Genomic DNA, 19,792 nt, shown 5'->3' with positions numbered 1-19,792 from the left:
ATTATGGAGTATAATTCATCTTTGAGAATTTTCAATTATTAAAGTAGGTTAGTCAATTGCTTAAAATATTAAATTTATTTCAAAAAGTTATTGTTACTTTATAGGTTAGACACTGGCTTGAAATATTAAACTTATTTCAAAATGTTTTTGTTACTTTATAGATAAGGCGTAGATTTATTGGCTCTATGATGAAAATAATGAAGGGAAAATACATGTTAATATGTTACTTGTGCTCTTTCACTGAAAAATACACGGTGAGAGAAAAATGCATATTATGCTAATTGAGGAATGTTTTTCGCTTGTCGAACTTATAGTATTGAATTTAACACACTAACACTTTACAACAATGAACTAACAATATTCATAATGAAAATAGCAATATGGAAGATTTATCTGCATAATGAAAAAGACAATATTCCGATCACGTTCCAAGGCATTTCTTAAAATGTGGATGTGACAAAAGGTTGTTGTGGAAGTTGTTGTTTGTATATGGAAAATTTATTGATCATTGTGTATAATCCTAATGTTGATATGTCTACTAAGTGCTTCCGGTTAATGGGGCATTGATTTGAGCGTTCAATATATTTTTATTCTTTATCAAAGTATTTTTTTTATTGTATTTGTATTTTTCAATTTATGCCTTGTGGAGTTTCCTTTGCAGCATTTGATGCAAAGGCTAGTTTACTTACAGTGAAGTGATTTTCCTAAATAACAATAAATAAATCGCTTGGAAAACCAAAATAGCAAATAGTAGCTTATCTCATAGCTGATTATCATCATCGTCAAGATTGGCCTCGGCTTAAACACAGTTTAATATTTAAAAAAAATATTATCCATAGTAATTTGACATCCAAAAATAATTCCCGCGTTTTACAACGGCACATTGAATATATTAATTTATTCGAAGCAGAGAAAGCAGCGTGAGACCGGCTTAATCATTTCTTGTTTCTTCGTTCATCTTCTCCGCTAAAGCTTTTAATGGTTCGGTGTGGAGCGGGGAATCTTCTGGCAGGGCATCTGTGGTAAGAATTCTGCATCATAATTTAATCATGTTTGCAGCTTCTTCTGTTGCTGCAGCCCTTTACAAATGTAATCTGATCTGAAGCCCCTTGATTCGACCTACAATATGAAAACGAAGAAGATAAAGATGAAAATACCAATGGGTTCGGAATATATTTTTAGTTGCAATTCTGTTTCCATCGAATCAGTTCATTTAAATTTAAAACTATTTATGGCTTCAGAATTAAGTTGCAATTCTGTTTCTATGCTATTCGGCCATTTCAATTTAGATTCTGTTGTAGGGTATACATCTAGGATCTGCTGGGCACTTGGGTGGAGTCCCACCGAGCTTGCAAAATGCCTTTTGAACTCCAGAGAGGTGATCTATCAGTGCATTCTCTCGAACTGCAATTGCTGGTTTGGTAGTGATTTCATCCGTCTACCTTGAGGGTGAAGGATTCAAGTTGGATATTACTACTAAATAGTGAATCACTTGCCGGGAAACGGTCTAGTGTTTCCGCTGCAGTGCCTTCCCGATGTCTGTTATTCCATACATCTAACCTCTTCCTGAGCAGGGTATCTATCGAATTCAGGTCATCCATCAGAGCTTGTAGTTGAATTCCTGCGGTATTGAATTTTCTGACTGCCCCTTTCTTCTCCAAGGGGGTCTTTGTAGCATTGCAGTCCCTTTCAAGATTCCAGTGATGATTTTCTTTGTTCTATCTCAGCTTTTTGATATTTTCCTAGCATTGTAGTTTTCTCTTAAGATAGTTGGGAGCGTAGACGTTGGTGACCCGTCCTTTTATGACCAGACTCCAAATCAACACTCCCTATTAGCGAAGACTATGCTCTAGTAATACTCATTAAGTATCACCCGATTATTTGGCACCGGTCCTTGTGTTGATGCTAGGCCTCCCTGCCCAACATCCCCTGCACTGCTGCATCTTGTACTGCTGCCCATGGCCCTGCCATTGCTGCATCCGTACGGCAGCTCCCTTTGCATTCGTGCTGTTGCTCGTCCATACTCCCAACACTGCATCTGCGCTGCATCCCCCCTCTCATCATGCTGCATCGTGCTACTGCATACTGCTACTGCACTGCAACTCAGTCACTGAGAAGTAAGTAACTGATCCACCCAACTTCTGACATCCATGTCAGGCTAGAAGCACTCCGGATGCTTAAGCTCCCTCTGCCCTAACAAGTGCTCCCTCTACTGACCTCTGTGCTGCTGCAACAACTCCTTGCATCTTGCACCGTTGCACACCTCTCTGTGCCATCTTGCACTAGTGCAACACTCCCGTGCCTCTCGCACTGTGCAGCTTGCTAGCCTTGCATTGCCCAGGGACTCTTGCATTGTAGCACTCTTCGCCGCTTCATCTGCATCCATCTCTACTGACATCCGCCAGTCCTGCTACTCCTCTTTGGGGCTCTCGTAGCAAGGTATAATCCAAGAGGTTGGGTACTTCAAGGATCCTGCCCTTCATCACTTGTAGTCACTCTAACTACGGCTCGATGTCTCCCCACTTCTTCTCAAGTGGTACATGAACACTCATGGCACAATCATCATTTTCCTTGACTTCTTTCTTCGCCTTTGCTGGTGCTGCTTTGGTCTCAAAAGCCTCTCCCTTGCTCTTTTCCCTCGGACACTGGTTTGCAAAATGACCCAGTTCCCCACAAGGGAAGCATTTGACCTTGGAGAGGTCCTTCTTCTTTGGCTTCTCCTGCTTTCCCGCAGGTGCTAGAGTTGCATCCTCTTCTTCCTCTTTTTTGATCTTGATCCCTTTACCACTACTCCCTGCCTTGGTCAAATGTCTGATCTCTTCTTGATGAAGAACCACCCACAGTTCTTCCCAATTTGGAAGCTTCGACCTGCCCAGTATGCTCTGGACAAACACTTCCCAATCCTCGGAAACTACATTTATTGTGGTACTCACCAACATCTCTTGAACCGGCGTGGCCCCTATGGAAGTTAGCTGGTCCCATATCTCCTTCAATCGACCGAGGAAGACATCTATTTGCTCTCCCTTGTGCATCTAGTATGATCGCAACTGATTTTCAAGTAACATTTTCCTTTGCATGGAAGTATGTTGGTACAATTTCTTCAGGGCCTCCCACATCGCATTTTCCGTGTCCTTGTTGGCAATATGTGGCATTACATGATACTTGAACCCATCAAGGATGATGCACTTCGCCTAGCCATTGCCTCCTCGTACTTCTCATTTTTAGCTAGGTCAATTGGGATCGCTATTGTTTTCAAGGCAAAGTCCTTGATGCGATATCTATCTAGAATGTACAAGATCCTGGCCTTCCAGACCACAAAGTTGGACGCTCTGTCTAGCCTATCTTGATCTCTCAGCTCATTCACTGCCATCTTGTTGCTCTTCTATTGACTCCTCCGAGTCTCTCAACTTCTCGTCTGGAAGTTCTCGGTTCGACTCCCTCTGAGTCTTGACTTCGCTTTTGGAAATCCTTTTGCCAATGTCGAGTTGCCCCACTCCGATCGTCTGTGCAACTGCACCACTGATCTGGATTCCTTGGCTAGAAATCCGCGTCGGCAACAACTCCCTCCTCCTTGGTCTTGCCCTGTTAGGTACTGTTTTGACCACAATACCCCACCAGCTTCGCTCTGCAACTTACCCACAACTTCCTAAGCCCCAACAACTGAAGGACTGAGCCTCTAGGCTTTGCGCAATCTCGACACTGGCAAAATCTGCACCTCTTGGCCATGGCGTCAATCTTTCCCGATCGAGAAAGATGACCGGGCACTGCGTAGGTTAGGTCTACTCCTCTCTGGCTTTGCGCTAATCCTCCTCTTGGCTCGAATTGATGACGCAGGCTCTCCGCGTCACCCCTTCCTTACTGCTTTCTGCTAGGAACAACTTCTGTCACTCGGGACAATTGTTTTTGTTGCTGCTCCTCTGCTCGGCTGATGCCTTCAGTTATCTTGTGATTTGCAACCATGCTCTGATACCATGTTGGAATTTCTAAGTTTAACCTGTTAGAAATTCTTCATGTACTACCTGATTTATTTCTTCCTACTTGTTCAATTACTTAACAAGTTATTTACTATGTACATACTGAAACTAAATACAAGTACAATATTAACATCTACAGATCATCAAATGAAAGTAAACAAGCACATAAGTGACACTGTTATTTTTGGACTAATGTCCTTGGGAAAACCCAATGCGAGAAAACCGATGCATCTATTAAGAGGGTTTTATTATTATGCAGTTTTTAGAATACAACCAGGGTGCCAGAAATGGCTCACCCAACAGAGAATGCCCTCGACAGTAGTACCTCTCACTCGAAGACAGATATGTCGGCTGATAAATCATCGGATGAACGATCCCACAGCAACAATTGCAACTTTTGCTGCTCTGCGTCAACCTTTCTGGCTCACCAGCTCCTAGTCTGTCCCATGAGATCCTCCCAGTGTTGCCTCTAGGCCCTGCGTCAGCTCTGCTAGCCTCTGCGTCAATTTCTGGAGCCTCTGTGTCAGCGCTTGGACCCTCTGCGTCTCACATGCTGGCCTCTCTGGCTTTGTGCAACTCTTGGCTGCCTCTGTGTAGTCTCCAGTTGCCTCTGTGTCAACCTCTCTAGGCTCTGTCTCTCTGGTACCAACTCTGCCTCTCTGTTATGTATTCACTGCCTCTCAGTTGGAATTCAGATCACTTATTTGATTTTCTCAGCAAACCTCGCCCCAAAAAAATCGAACTGACTGATCAATTTGGTGTATTCTCCAACTGACCCTCAAGCCTCCTCTTATACTTTTCTCGTTGGTCCATAAATGGCCGAGATTAAATCTCTAATCAATGACTAAGATTAGATTTGGCTTGATCCATGAATTTTGGAACATTATAACCCAGTTTTATATTAATACCCATTAATATTTTATTTTTCCTAAGTTTAGACTTAGGAACTCCATTAAAAATATTAATTATTTTAATATCTGCCAGACCAGTTAGAATCTACTCAAACCCTTTTTGGGTCTTGGAGATCTCATCTGCTTTAGCCTCTCCACCAATTTTCATGGCTAGAGCACATCTGATGCTACCCCAAATCAACATCATTCCCTTTTGGAGATCAATAAGCTGATTTTCTGTGAAATGTACAGATAAGACTTTGTATTTTTTGCCAGGAGAACCAAATAAACTTCTACTTCATTATCCTTGTGTCCTGCACTCCCATTATCATCCGAGAATAGAGACCTAAATTTTTCTCCCGTGGATACCTTAGTCTCCTCAATCTTCTCCTTTAGCTCTCCACTTATTTCCTTGGTCTCCTCCCATTTTTTCACTCATGATTCCTCTTTGCTCCATCTCTTCTGAGTGGCTTCACGTCAGCTCCAAGTTGAAACAGATCATCGTCTTCCTTGCATTGAAAGGATCTTCTGACCTTGACAGAGTTGGAGGATAACGAAGATGCCCCATTTATTAAAAGATCCGAGGAAGGTTCTATAGCTTATAATGAGATTTAGATGGGTCCCTCTCTACATTTTTTTCAGAACACCAGATCATAGATGTCTTGCTCTGGGAGGTGCTTGGTTTTAGATTGCAAGCCCTTCTTAGCCCTCTCCATCTTAACTCGACCAAGATAATCACTTCCTTCTTTCTTGTTGTTTACCCTACTTAGGTTCGGAAATGATGACTAGAGATTCAGACTCCTCCAACTATCAAATCTGTGAGGACTGATCTCATCCTGACCACTCCTCCCCCATTAGGATGTCCTCCTTTTGAGACTTTTTATTTGTTCTTGCCCAGTCCCGACTCCCCAGGTCCGACACCACAATAACAACATATGTAGCTCTAAGACATTCTAGATCTAGGGGCAGAGACATAGACCAAAGTACTCAGTCCCCATACTTTGTCCAGAAAACACACTAATATAGAGCTTGCTCCCTGCTTCAACTTTGTGGTAGGAGTTGGGGGGGCGGGTGGCGTGTTCTTCGTGATGTCAAAGGGTTCATCGAACTTGAATCTTGAGGTTTGAAATTTGGTGAACTTCAAAAAAATGGTTCACGTTTGTTCAGGTTCGTTTGGGTTCATTTGACATTTGCCAGATTTTGCAACATTCACCAGATGTTACTCATGAACTTCGAAATTGGATGCCGAATCACTAATTTACTAGTGTAATTTACTGATTTTCCAGTGAAACGAATCAATTTAGTTTACCAATCGAAATTACCAATTTACCAATGAAATGAATCAAGTGACACATCAAATTATCAGTCAAATTACAACAGAAGATATGACTGCTATAGATGCAAACAGAATGGTGGAATGATACAATGGTTGAATGTTTGGTTTATTCCTATACAAATAATCAGTTATGAAACCCTTGCATTTCATTTAGCAAGTGTAAGAAAACATAAATTTAAAGAACCGACGATGAACTAGTTAATTTAAAGGATGCGATATGAACCATTTCCAGATTGTTTGATACAAAGAATAAGAATAAAGATTAAAGCATTTCATAAAAAATTTCAAGCAACACACAAGTTACAAAGGGTAAATCGCTATGCAAATATAGATTCAATTGACTCCTACAAGCTAAGTCAAATAATCTGCGTTGGAGATAATAAGTTCTAGAATGCTTTGAAGTAGACTACCAGTATATATTCCTGAGAAAAAAAGCAATTCTAGCTTAAACTTGAGCTGCCAATCCTGCTCTAACTACAATAGTCTCCTCAAAATGAAAAGAAAAGCAACTTCATTGAACGTGCTTTCACATCAAAACAGAGTCTGCAATCTGGGAGAAACAAAATGCACCGTAGTAGGGGTTTTGGTGGGTAGTGATAGGATGGAGGGTCCATGAACTCTTGACTCAAAGGGGGAGGGGGCATTCCTTAGTCCCACCATCATATAAAGGGGCTATAGCGGGAACAAACACTCCTGGGCAGCTGCATCAAGGACAACAGTGGAAGACCCAGAGCGTGTAGTTAAGCACCTCAGCACTTAGAAAAAGTGGTGGAGAACCCACAATTGGAGATAACCTACACAAACGTTTGTGTGTGTTTTACAGACAACAATGTCATCTAATTTCTTGGGATTTGGCCATCTGAATTGGCACCGTGGTAATGGGTAAACACCAAGTGGAAGGTACAAGGATCCATAACCCAGAAAATGTGTGCTGCCAAAATGTTTTTATCTCTATTTTCTCAAGCATAGAAGGTAGAGAACGACTTTTTGTGATCGGGCTATATTTCTTCAACTCATCCAAGTTATACAAGAGACACTAGACAAAACTCATTGACCCAACAAAAGAAGATTTTGTAAAGGGACTTGTATGTATTAAACTCTACTTTCTCCTACTGGAGTTTTGAACTTTGCAGATACTCAAGGTAATCAGGAAAACTCTTGGGATTTTTTATCAAACCTCAGAAGTCACAAGTGTCAAGAACTATGGGTTATACCTCCTATGCCTGTATATGTGTCATTTTAAATATTTCAAACCCCCTCCCCAACTCAATATTTTTGGACTATTGTGAAAACAAGTGGATTCAAACAATAGACTGCAAACATGTTTCACTCTGCTGCACATCCTTTCATAAACACAGACACCTGATGAGGAATGGCCCGCAAAACATGAAACCTAGTCAAGAGAACAATCCAAATCCTTGAGGTTTTGATGAGGTTCAGAGTAAATTGAGAAGGGAAAAGAGATGGGAGAAAATATAGGGGTCTGTAGAAACCGTTACTAATGACTTTGAGCTACCTTTTTGCTGTTTGCTTGATTCTCGTAATTGGATTAAAAGTTCAAAGTCATTAGTAATGGTTTCTACAGTCCCCTATTTTTTTTCTTCCTTCTCTTTTCCCTTTTCGATTTTACTCTGAAGTCTGAACCTCTTCAAATCCTCAAGGATTTGGACCGTTCTCTTAACTGGGTTTCAAGTTTACTGGGCCATTCCTCGTAAGGTGTCTGTGTTCAGGAAAGGATTTGCAACAGAGTGAAACATGTTTGCAGTCTGTTGTTTGAATCCACTTGTTTTCACAATAGTCCAAAAATATTGACTTGGGGAAGGGAGTTTGAAATATTTATAATGACATATATACATGCATAGGAGGGATACCCCATAGCTCTTGTGACCTCTGAGATTTGATAAAAAATCTGGAGAGTTTTCTAGTTTAAAACTCCAGTGGGAGCAAGTATAGTTTAATACATACAATTCCCTTTACAAAACTTCTTTTGCCGGGTCAATGTGTTCTGTCTAGTGCCTCACGTATAACTTGGATGAGCTGAAGAAATATAGCCCAATCACTAAAAGGCGTTCTCTGTCTTATGTGCTTGAGAAAATAGAGATAAAAACATTTTGGCAGCATACATTTTCATGGCTATGGATTCTTGTAGCTTCCACTTGGTGTTCACCCATCACTTTATCAGTGCCAATTCAGATAACCAAATCCCAAGAAATCAGATGACATTGTTCTTTGTAAAATACCCACCAACCTCTGGGCAGGTTTTCTCCAGTTGTGGTTTCTCCACTAATTTTTCTAAGCAAGTGCTGGGGTGCTTAACGACAAGCTATGGGTTTTCCATTGCTGCTCTTGATGCAGCTGCTGAGGAGTGTTTGTTCCCACTATAGCCCCTTTATATGATGGTGGGACTAAGAACTGCCTCCTCCCCCTTGAGTCGAGAGGTCATGGACCCTCCATCCTATTGCTACCTGCCAAAATTCCTACAACTGTGCACTTTTCTGTTTCTCCCAGATTGCAGACTCCCTTTCGATGTGAAAGCACATTCAACGAAGTTGTTTTTCTTTTCATTTTGAAACTACCGTAGTTAGAGCAGGATTGTTAGCTCAAGTTTGTGCTAGGAATTAGAATTGCCTTTTTTCTCATGGATATATACTGGTAGTGTACTTCAAACTTCAAACAGTTCTAGAGCTTATTATCTCCAATACAGATTATTTGACTTAGGGTGTAGGTGTTGATTGAATCTATATTGTGATAGATATTTACCCTTTGTAATTTGTACTAGTGTGTTGCTTGACATTTTTGATGAAATGCTTTAAATCTTGATTCTTATTCCCTGTATCAAACAATCTGGAAATGATGGATGGAGATACCATCTGAAACGTTGGACTGATCACAAAATCCACACAGTTCTATTCTGGAAATCTTCAACAACAATATGAATAACTGTGGAAGTCTCCAATCACTTAAATCTGGAAATGATTCCCATCACTTCTTTTAAATTCAGATAACTAGCTCATCGTTAGTTATTTATTCCTTACACTCGAGAAATGGAATGCTTTAAATTTAATCAAATTTTCATTGCCTCATTTTTAAAATATTCCTTACTCATTTTGTCTGATTGATTGTTGAATTATCTTTTGCTGCTTTTACCTGTTCAATGAAATGTTTTAAAATCAATCAATTTTTCTTGCCTCATTTTTAATATTCTTTTATCATTTCTTCTTATTGCTGGTTCATTTATCTTTTGCTGTTTTTGTCTCTTCATTGGAATGCTTTAAATTTAATAATTTTTTCTTGCCTCATTCTTTAATATTATTTACTCACTGCTTCTGACATTAATATCTGTCTGCAGACAATGCATATCCTCTTGTAAACAGTGGAGGCTCAGTCAATAGTAAATACTATAACATGGATAGAGATGCTCAACAGAGTCAGAGCTCAAGAGTTTTGAGCCTTAGAAAATCTTTTTCATTGGCTTTACATTCACTCTTGCTTGCTTGTCCCAAGGAGGTCAGTAGCTTGTACCTTCAGTAACGATTTTTATTTTTTGGCCATTGTACTTTTGATAAACAGTCCATTTTTGAAGGTATGTTGAGCTTGTGCTGTCAAGCACCTAAACACTCAGAGTTGAAGGCTGCCAATCTTCAATAGTTAGGTAAGGGCAGGGCTTTCAACCCTTCAAATCCTATATTGAAGGTTACTCATCTTACATTAGGGCATTTAACGTGTAAGGAACAATTCCTATGGGAATATACTTAATTGATCATTATAAATCAGTAAGAGGGTGTAATCAACCTTTATAAGGTTCAAGAATGTTTTAACTATCGTTGGGTAGGTCTAAATGGTCTTTAGCTAGGGATCACCTTCTCAATTAGGCTTTAATACCTCTTAATTGAGCCTTTAACACTCCTAATTACAGGATAAAATATGATTGTTCTGACATTTCTAGCAAAACTTTGCAACAACAAATTTTCATTGCTTGATCTTAGATGGTGGTTTTGTTGAAATCCTTAGGCTATGTTGTGGTGCATTGAGTTTAGCAGGACCATAAATAAGATATTCCAGAACGTCAACTCAAATTGAATGATCGTAAGATAGATGGTCGTTTGCTGTAGCATCCATTGTCTTTTGTTAATGCGGTTCTGTTGGAGTAAGTTTCCATAGGAATTAATCTTTTAAGAAGCATCAAGCCTCAACCACTAGGCAGGGTTTGCCATGATGAAGAATGATGGCCATGATATGTTAAGCTGTGTACAGGAAAAATTTCCATTGCCTCTGAGGAATAAAAGTGGAAAAGAGAAAGCCTTCCTCTTTTTTTTGTGTGTTGAGGGGCATGCTCACATATATATCATATAGGTTAAAAACTATGTTACAGCAAACGCCCCCCAAGGTGGTGTACCTGTACCCAAAATGCAGCCAAAATGTGACCGGAACGTGGCTGAAACGCCTTGGTGGCATTTCCCAATTTGGAAATGCTGCCAAAACGTTTTGGGGACATTTCAGCCCAAATCTTCCCCGTTTCCACCCAATTTTGCCTTATTTCCGTGACCTTTTTGCTTTTGGCTCACTCAAGCACCTAAGAAGGTTGTGGGGCCTTTCTATGGCCAAAATAAATTTAATATAACACTCAATTTTATCTCTAATCACTCCACAAACTAATTTATCTCTAATCAATCCACACTCTAGTTCTGCTACAAAAACAACTTGTTCTATTTTTGTTAATGAAGATGAAGATTAGGATTATAAGATATGTAATTGCATTTGTCATTAGCTCATGTTATATTTCATTTCCAGCATATATAGCCATGTATAAAGGTTGATTTTGGATGTAAAGCCTTGTGTATAAAGGCTGATTTTCGAATCTTGGATGTACAACCTCATTTATAAAGGATAATTTTGGATTTTGAATCATGTAATCATCTATGCGAGTTAACATAGACTGAGTTTTCCTTCTAAAATGTCATTTATGTGTCTCATTCTTTTTTTTCTTGCAAGATGCATTATTAACTTATATATATATATACACGACATTTCGCCTGATGTTTCCATTTTTTGGGGGTCACATTTCCAGCCATACCCGTTTCGGAAACTTACAGACATTTCAGTGTTTCATGCAACTTAAGCTTAAAAATTTGCCCTTTCTTTCTGGGCATTGGAGGTGGTTGCGTGAGGGCCATGAGGGAGGTAGAAATGACAAGGGGATGGTCCATGGATTGTTCTTAGCTATAGGTGGGACTAAACCCCACCCAAATAATTGAATGATCACAAGATAGATGGCTACGCAGTTCTGTTGAAGCAAGTTTCCATGGGAGTTAATCTTGTGAGAATCATCAAACATCAACTACTAAGGAGGGTCTGCTATGACAAAGAATAATGGCCATGATCAGTTAAGAAGCTGTATACAGAAAAAAATTCCATTGGCTTTGAGGAATAAAAGCTTGGATCCTCTTAGGCATAAGAGACTTTAATAATTGAATGCAAATGTGTAAGCTTTTTAATCTGATACATTGTGTAATCTTAGTGATAGAATGGGAGGGGAGGCTCTCCCTAAGACCCCTCAAAGTTGGTTAAGCAAATTGACCTGAGTAAAACAAAGAACATTTTTATAAATGCATTGCAACATCATAATAAGAATCTTCAAAGAAAGTTTAGCTATGTCTCTGTTCCTTCCTAGGGCTTTTCACAATTTTATTTGAAACTAATCTCTATATTAGTGAAATATTGCCGTGAAGATCTTGTTCATTCTTGCTTTCCCTCTCTACGGATCAAAATGTCCTAGTTGTTTTGTTATTGATGCTTTCTCAGTTGTACCACTTTTTGGTGTGTCTATAAGTGGAGACATCCAGTACTATGAATTCTACAATTAGTAGTAACAAGTACATTTGTTATTGCAGGACTTCCTAAGGATTTTCTCTTCATTCAAACATGCCGATCAAGAAACTCTTTACCAACTTTATTTGCAGGTACATATTGTGGACTCTCTTCATTGTGTGCAAGGAATCATATATAAAATTATGCATCTCAACTTTTGTTTATTTTGATAAAATTTGCTACGCTGTAAGGATCGCATTTTAGTATGCATTGTTGGAGACATTTTTACATGCAATGAAATTGGGATTATACTTGTAATATTTGTTGAAGTGTATAATCTAGGAGCATGAAAGAGAATAACATACCTAATGCTGAGACATATTTGCATGTTCATTTTATTAGAGATGTAATTGTGATTTTTTTAATGAAATACAGATGATAGCTTCCATACATGGGAATATACAGGTACGCATTTGCATCGACACCATGTTTGTTGTGCTATCATTTCCTTTATTATCAACTTGTTAAATGCAAGTAAGTTCGTTGCTGTTGTACTATGCAGGGTTATTAGGTATTATGTTTTCGTTTTCCAAGGGAAAAATAGTGTCTTTATATTCAAGTAGAAAAAAGTTACTTTCAAAATGTACTTGAAGCACTAATTCAAATTAAAGTCTGATAGAAAGTCTAGTAAAGAAGGATTTCCCTCCTGTCATTTCCTATATTTTCATATATATAGTCTAGAAAAACTGGGTGTCTCAATGCTGACATCAAAAAGGATCTTATCCATAATAACAATACAAAAAACTATCAGCTCAAGAAGATAAATCCTCTCATCAGTCTATCAAGCAAAAAGTACAGTGCATATGCAAAGGAAATGATCAGCATCAGAGGGAGAAAGGCTTATATCCCCGCCCTCCTTTCTCTCTTTCTCAATCTGCTCCCTGGCACCACTCTTTGACAGCTCATCAGCCTCTGTATTGTGTTCTTTGAATACATGTTGGAAGCTTATTTCATGAAACTGAGCAGCAGCTTATTTGATCTAATCCAAGAATGGACTGAAGGGAAGATTTTGCAACCTATAAGTGCCATTGACCCACTCAATCACCATTTTTGAATCTTCAAATGCTTGTGGCCTTTCAACATTCATATCTAGGGCCAGTTTCAGCAGAGATTTATGAGCATTGAGCTCAGCCCAATCATTGCTACTACTTTAGTCCTAGTATTTTATATCTAGTCCCACCATTCAGGAACAGAACCTCACCAACGCCACAAGGATTGGGATTGCCTTGGATTTGCACCATCAAGGGACTCCCATGCTTTTGAATTTATCACTAGCTCACCTATCTAGCTCACATATTTTCCTCAAGGAAATATGTTGTGAAGATATTGGAAAGATTTGGGATGGTGGAATGCAAGCCTATTCCTACTCCGATAGAACTTAACTTTAAGAAGTTATGTGGTAGTGCTGCTGAACCTGAATTGGGAACTGCTTCTGAGTATCGTCAAATCATAGGAGCACTGATGTTGTTGGTGAACTCTTGTCCGGACATATGTTTTACAGTTAACACATTGAGCCAGTACATGGTTGAGCCTCATCATATACATTGGATTACCGCCAAGAATCTTCTGAGATATCTTCGGGGCTCAATCACTCATGGACTGAGATACATTGCCCGAAATGTAAGGCTGCATGGTTAATCTGATGCTGTTTGGGTTGGCAGTTTGGTGGATCACAAGAGAACTTCTAGATGCTGTTTTTCCTTGGGTTTTGCTTTGATATCCTGGATGAGCAGGAAGCAAAAATCGGTTGCCTTGAGCACCACCGAGGCCGAATACATAGCTGCTAGTATGGCCTCTTGTGAAGCTGTCTGGTTGAGGAAGCTCTTCAATGAGTTGTTTGGACATGTGTTGGATACCATTGCAATCCTCTATGACAACCAGAGTGGGATCTAATTATCAGAGAATCCCGTGTTTCATGATCGCTCCAAGCATATAGATATTAGGTACCACTTGTACAATAAGGAGCAATAAGGCTCTATAACATTGGGACTGATGAGTAGGTCGCCAATATTATGACAAAGCCCCCTGGGGAGGTCAAATTCTTGGCCTTCCAAGAATGACTTGGAGTCGTGGAGAGACCCTCTTATGAGGATCCTGTATGTGATGGACATTGAGATTTGGGAGCTCCATGGGGCTTGGGGTACTTCTTGGAGCAGTGAGAAACCATAGGGTGAGTGGTTCAGACTTCCCCTAGTGGTTAGCTGTGTACAGGGTGAGTGGTTCATCCTTCCCCTAGTGGTTTGCTGTGCACATGGTGAGTGGTTCATCCTTCCCCTATGATGCCCCTTGGTGACATATGAGCAGGACGAGTGGTTCATCCTTCTCTTGTCGAGACATCCTACCCATGCAGTCTGGGACTCATGGGAAGTACCTCTCATCTAGCCAATGAGTAGGGAAATGAGGATAGGGAGCATAGTACTATTGATGGACACATCGTGTACTACCGTACTCCATATGCTAGGATGCCCGATATTGATCTGGGATCAATGGGAACTGACTTCGGGTCAGTAAGAGCGGTATGAGATACTCTCTTTTGATTGGGACTGACTTCGGGTCAGTAGAGAATGGTATGGTACGTTCTCGATCACTTCTTCTTCTTCATAGTTCAACAATGCATTGATGGCAGAGATAGTACAGATTGATAGATGGATTTCTCCCTAGTTGAGAGGGAGTGTTAAAATTGGCAACTAGGGCCAAACTCCACATGGGTAATCTTATTTATGATGCCCCTTGGTGACATATGAGCAGGACGAGTGGTTCATCCTTCTCTTGTCGAGACATCCTACCCATGCAGTCTGGGACTCATGGGAAGTACCTCTCATCTAGCCAATGAGTAGGGAAATGAGGATAGGGAGCATAGTACTATTGATGGACACATCGTGTACTACCGTACTCCATATGCTAGGATGCCCGATATTGATCTGGGATCAATGGGAACTGACTTCGGGTCAGTAAGAGCGGTATGAGATACTCTCTTTTGATTGGGACTGACTTCGGGTCAGTAGAGAATGGTATGGTACGTTCTCGATCACTTCTTCTTCTTCATAGTTCAACAATGCATTGATGGCAGAGATAGTACAGATTGATAGATGGATTTCTCCCTAGTTGAGAGGGAGTGTTAAAATTGGCAACTAGGGCCAAACTCCACATGGGTAATCTTATTTATGATGCCCCTTGGTGACACATGAGCAGGACGAGTGGTTCATCCTTCTCTTGTCGAGACATCCTACCCATGCAGTCTGGGACTCATGGGAAGTACCTCTCATCTAGCCAATGAGTAGGGAAATGAGGATAGGGAGCATAGTACTATTGATGGACACATCGTGTACTACCGTACTCCATATGCTAGGATGCCCGATATTGATCTGGGATCAATGGGAACTGACTTCGGGTCAGTAAGAGCGGTATGAGATACTCTCTTTTGATTGGGACTGACTTCGGGTCAGTAGAGAATGGTATGGTACGTTCTCGATCACTTCTTCTTCTTCATAGTTCAACAATGCATTGATGGCAGAGATAGTACAGATTGATAGATGGTTTAGTAGATGGATTTCTCCCTAGTTGAGAGGGAGTGTTAAAATTGGCAACTAGGGCCAAACTCCACATGGGTAATCTTATTTATGACAGTTGATATTTTTCTTGCATTCCTCTCTCCGAGAGGTGTAGGATTGATCTAAAGATCATCCAATTCTGACATGTACAAATGAATATATGAATTTATTTATATTATGGACAAATTGTCAAGGTCGGCCAACAAACTCATGTAGGCTCAGAAGCCAAACAATCACGTCTATTTATCCTCAATGTTAGCCTATAAATACATGATGCCTCATCCTCATTTGGACATCACTCATCTTCACACATTTCTCTCTCCTCATTTGATTGGGTACGAATTTCTGCGCAGCTCCTCACTCCACACGTGCAAAGGAAAGGAAGGACATTTTCTGTTTTAGCATTGACCGAATTTCCAGAAGGCTGTTTTGGGCTGCGTTGACCAAGCGTTGATTTGTTTGATTGCATTTTTGTGAGGGTTATCTTTGATTGGGCAGGCCACATTTCTGGGCACAAAAAGTGAGGCAATCCGTTGACTGCTTGACCAACGTTGACTGTGGTTAGGGTTGATCACAAGTTAATTGTTTGACCATACTTTGACTGGGCTGAATTCGACTATTTTGAGGGCTGTTTCATCTTGTTGTTTGGAGGCCGAAGTTGACTGCAGTTGACCAAATCTTTGATGGTCAAATCTGCCCCATTGACCAACGTTGACTTTTCAGGTTAGGGCTCTTTTGCTGCTGTTCTAAATTATCAGAATTTGTAAATTGTACTATCTCTCTCTGCTGAACTATTGAAGACAAAGAAAAATTGGTCAAGGGTTTCCCCACATTGGGGTTTGTCACTGGTTGGTGCCACATCTTGTGTCCTCTTGTCTTGGCTTGTCTTCTAATATTTATGTTTATGTTCTATTTGCATCTTACTATCATATTGTTGTGATTGCTAAACTGGATATTGATATTGGGCTAATAAAGAAATTGAAGTAAAATTGCTCTAAAGCATAGAACATACCATTGCTGCCTAAAATTAACACCAACACTATCTGCCTTGAAATGTGTGCCATTGTCCAAAAATTTTAGCCTAGAAATGTTTGCCATTGTTCAACACTCAGACTTCGAATTTTGTGCCACTAACAGACTTCTTTTACCTCGAAAATTGTGCCTTTGTTTGACAAATCTCACCCTCGAAATCTGTGCAATCAAACAAGATTTCTCTCCTCGATTCTTGCTTGTCAGATTGACTTTTCCTCTTAGAAAATTGTGTTGTCAGACCAACATTAAATGTAGTCTGACCTCCCTCGAAATTTGGGCTACTAGCCTTGAAAAACACATCGGAATCTCTGCCTGTACTTTCTCGATATTTGTTCCTCTCTTCCAACCTTTAAACTCGGCTCGCTGATGGTCACTCCTCACTGCAAAATTGATCTCTCGTTCAACAAATGACTATCTCAGCCTTCTTCTGCTTATCCTCTCCTCCTCTCCTATTCTCCAAAAGCTACACATGAAGAATGAGCTTCCTCTTGCCTTTTTCCTCCTTTTTAATCTCCCTAAAGACGAGAAGCCCTATCTCTAAGATCAAGGGTTGAGATTAGATCTTAGCTTCTCTTGATCAAGGGTGAAGATCTAATTTCCCATTTACCCCTCTCATGTCTCCCCCTTCATTAATGAACCCCTCCAATCACTTTAAAAATTGGTTGTACCATGTACCTTTTTGCTCATAAATTTACTTTAATATTATAAAGTACAATGCAGTTTTTGGACCTCGTAAAGTGACTAAAATGTCACACAAATTTAATAATCACATTAAGTCACACTAAAAAGGTGGGTTCACTTGTTTGCTTAGGCTTGGGAAAAAACATTGGGAAACACCTCCTTGGTACCTTTTTCAACACTGGATTGGATCATATTATATTGTTTGTCATCCATCTTGATGCTTACAGAGTGGAAAAAGTGGAGGAATTAGCTCACAAGACTGTTTTAACTGGCGAGACTCGGTTTGGCAAATTGGAGTCTAAAACCTTCTAGGAACATTTTCAGGAAGCAAATGACATTTTTTGGGGGTGAAACATTGCCGCTGTAGCGCAAGACCTTTTTTTTTTTTTTCCTATTTTACACATAAAGGCCTTTCCAACGACGCAAAAATCGCCTCAATCAAAGTCTGTATGCAAACGTTATGCCACTCGAAAGTTGACCTTATTGTTTTGTCCACCATAATTTGAGAGGATGCTACGTCAACCCCATTACTCATGGAAAAGGGGCTAGGCATGTGATCATGATGAAAATGGCTCTAGAAGTGTCAATGTTGTAACTCCAGTTAAGAGTTGAAGGAATCAAACCTAACTGCTAGTAGGCTATCAGGCTATGTTATAACCAGGCCAGTATCAGGAAAAGGGGTTCCATTCTTTTCGAGGGCATTTGTTCCATAAAGGAACAAAATAACCAAGAGGGATATGGAGAGAGCACACAGAGAGGATTTGTGCAATGTAGTAGCCTAGCAGCCACAAGCCTTACTTGTTTGTACTCATAGGCATTTTATATTCAGAGAAAGACAGTAGAGAGACCTCACCTTCCAACTGCGTTTTCTCTTGAAAGGGTTTCCTAGGTTATAGCTTGTGTCAGTTGTGGTTTTTGAGGATTTTTATTTTGTCATTCTCTATTTTTAGCATAAATTTTAATTTGCATGCATACACAATAAACAATAATCTACAAATCCAAAAATCTAAAGAGTGATAAACCCTCATAGAGTAGATTTCGAATCTTTAAGTATAATTTTATCGGATATGTGTGACGAACTGTCCAATGGAATATCCACGGCAATTTATGGATCACATTCCACTGTATGTATTTTAGGTTGCTACTTTTACAGACCTTTTAGGCTTGTTGATTGCTTCTGGTTAGCTGTTGATTCTAGTGTGGCTTTCTTTTCTTGCTAGTTAGTTTGTGCATGAGTATGCTGCATTAACACACCCATGAGTGTAAGACTTCCATGTACATCAACCAAACGCGGTTTTCATCAACCTGGATGTTTAAAAAATTATTGCAGATTTCTACTTTTCACTCACCTCATTGATTCTTTCGATAGTATTCAAAACTGGAATTGGTGATCGGATTGGTCCACTTTTCAACCGGTTTTTGAATTGGAACCGGAAAGGCCAGATTGAGAAGATCTCTAATGAACCAGTCTTCAAGAAAATACATGAAATAAATAATTTCTAATGAAAAACACTATTTTTAAGTTTTAAAATCATGATTCCAAACCAATAGAGACAAAATATGCAAATTTTGCTCATCGATATACCATGTAAAGGTGGCTATATCAAAATGGCACTGAGTGTAATACATATCAATAACAAAATACATAATCAATGAGGCTCTAAATGGCCTCTAGAGTCCAAAACAATGCTACAAGTTATGAGGCCACTGGCCTACTACAAGTCTACATATCAGTAATCAACATGATCAAACTCATCACCACTACTATACACGGGATCATCAACATGAGCCACATAAACTTCATTTGGCTCAGAGTCTGAGGACTCCTCAGTCTCCTCTGCAACCTCATTAGTAGTACTAATAGTAGCAAAACTAGACATCAAAACTACAAATCACTGATCAACATGATCATTCATCAAACCCATCATTGATTCAACACTACTAGAGACATCAAAACTACAAATCACTGATCAACATGATCACTCATCAAACTCATCATTGATTCAATACTACTAGAAATGGGATCATCTAGTTCAAAGTCTTTAGACTTGGATTGCTCAACCTTATAATATGCTAGAAATTGCAAAAGTTTAACATGCCTAACCAATGATTTTGGTTTGAGTGAAGGTTTCAATTCCTCCACCTTATAATATGGTAGAAAAAGCTTAGCATGCATAACCAAGTATTTTCCTTTGAGTGGGTATATTTTTGTTAAGACCATGTTAGAGGAGTTCAACAATCAATGCTACCAACAACAACGAAGTTCAATAATCAATGCTATCACCAACATCATGGTACTTAAATGGATTTGTGCTCTTGATCAAATGCCAATCGGAAACCCCCACACATGACAAAATCAAATGGAAACATTGCAATCCCCCAAATCCTGAAATCCTGAAAACCATTAAGTTTGCTGAATTTTGAGTGAGATCTAAAATTCTAGTTTCTCCATATGAAATC

The 19,792-nt window shown here is 39.6% G+C and overlaps 1 protein-coding gene across 3 annotated transcripts in view; it reads left to right on the top strand.

Moving 5' to 3' along the window:
* Positions 1 to 895: 895 nt before the first annotated feature.
* The window catches only part of LOC149194322 (uncharacterized), a 74,414-nt gene continuing 55,517 nt past the window's right edge, over positions 896 to 19,792 (top strand). For 2 of the 3 annotated variants that reach the window (XR_016255064.1, XM_089407477.1), the window contains exons 1-4: positions 896 to 1,022; positions 9,550 to 9,707; positions 12,092 to 12,160; positions 12,444 to 12,473. Coding sequence is in view for 2 of the 3 variants with exons in the window: in XM_089407477.1 (XP_089263603.1) it covers positions 9,606 to 9,707; positions 12,092 to 12,160; positions 12,444 to 12,473 (201 nt within the window). In the remaining variant the exon portion in view is untranslated. The remainder of the gene's footprint in view (positions 1,023 to 9,549; positions 9,708 to 12,091; positions 12,161 to 12,443; positions 12,474 to 19,792) is intronic. The other variant, XM_089407478.1, reaches the window with a different exon arrangement.

This window comes from Pinus tabuliformis, chromosome 2_2 (genome assembly GCF_031772625.1).
Source record: "Pinus tabuliformis cultivar Carrire ecotype Pingquan chromosome 2_2, CPIR1, whole genome shotgun sequence".
NCBI lineage: Eukaryota > Viridiplantae > Streptophyta > Pinopsida > Pinales > Pinaceae > Pinus > Pinus tabuliformis.
This window is presented reverse-complemented; position numbering and strand designations above follow the sequence as displayed.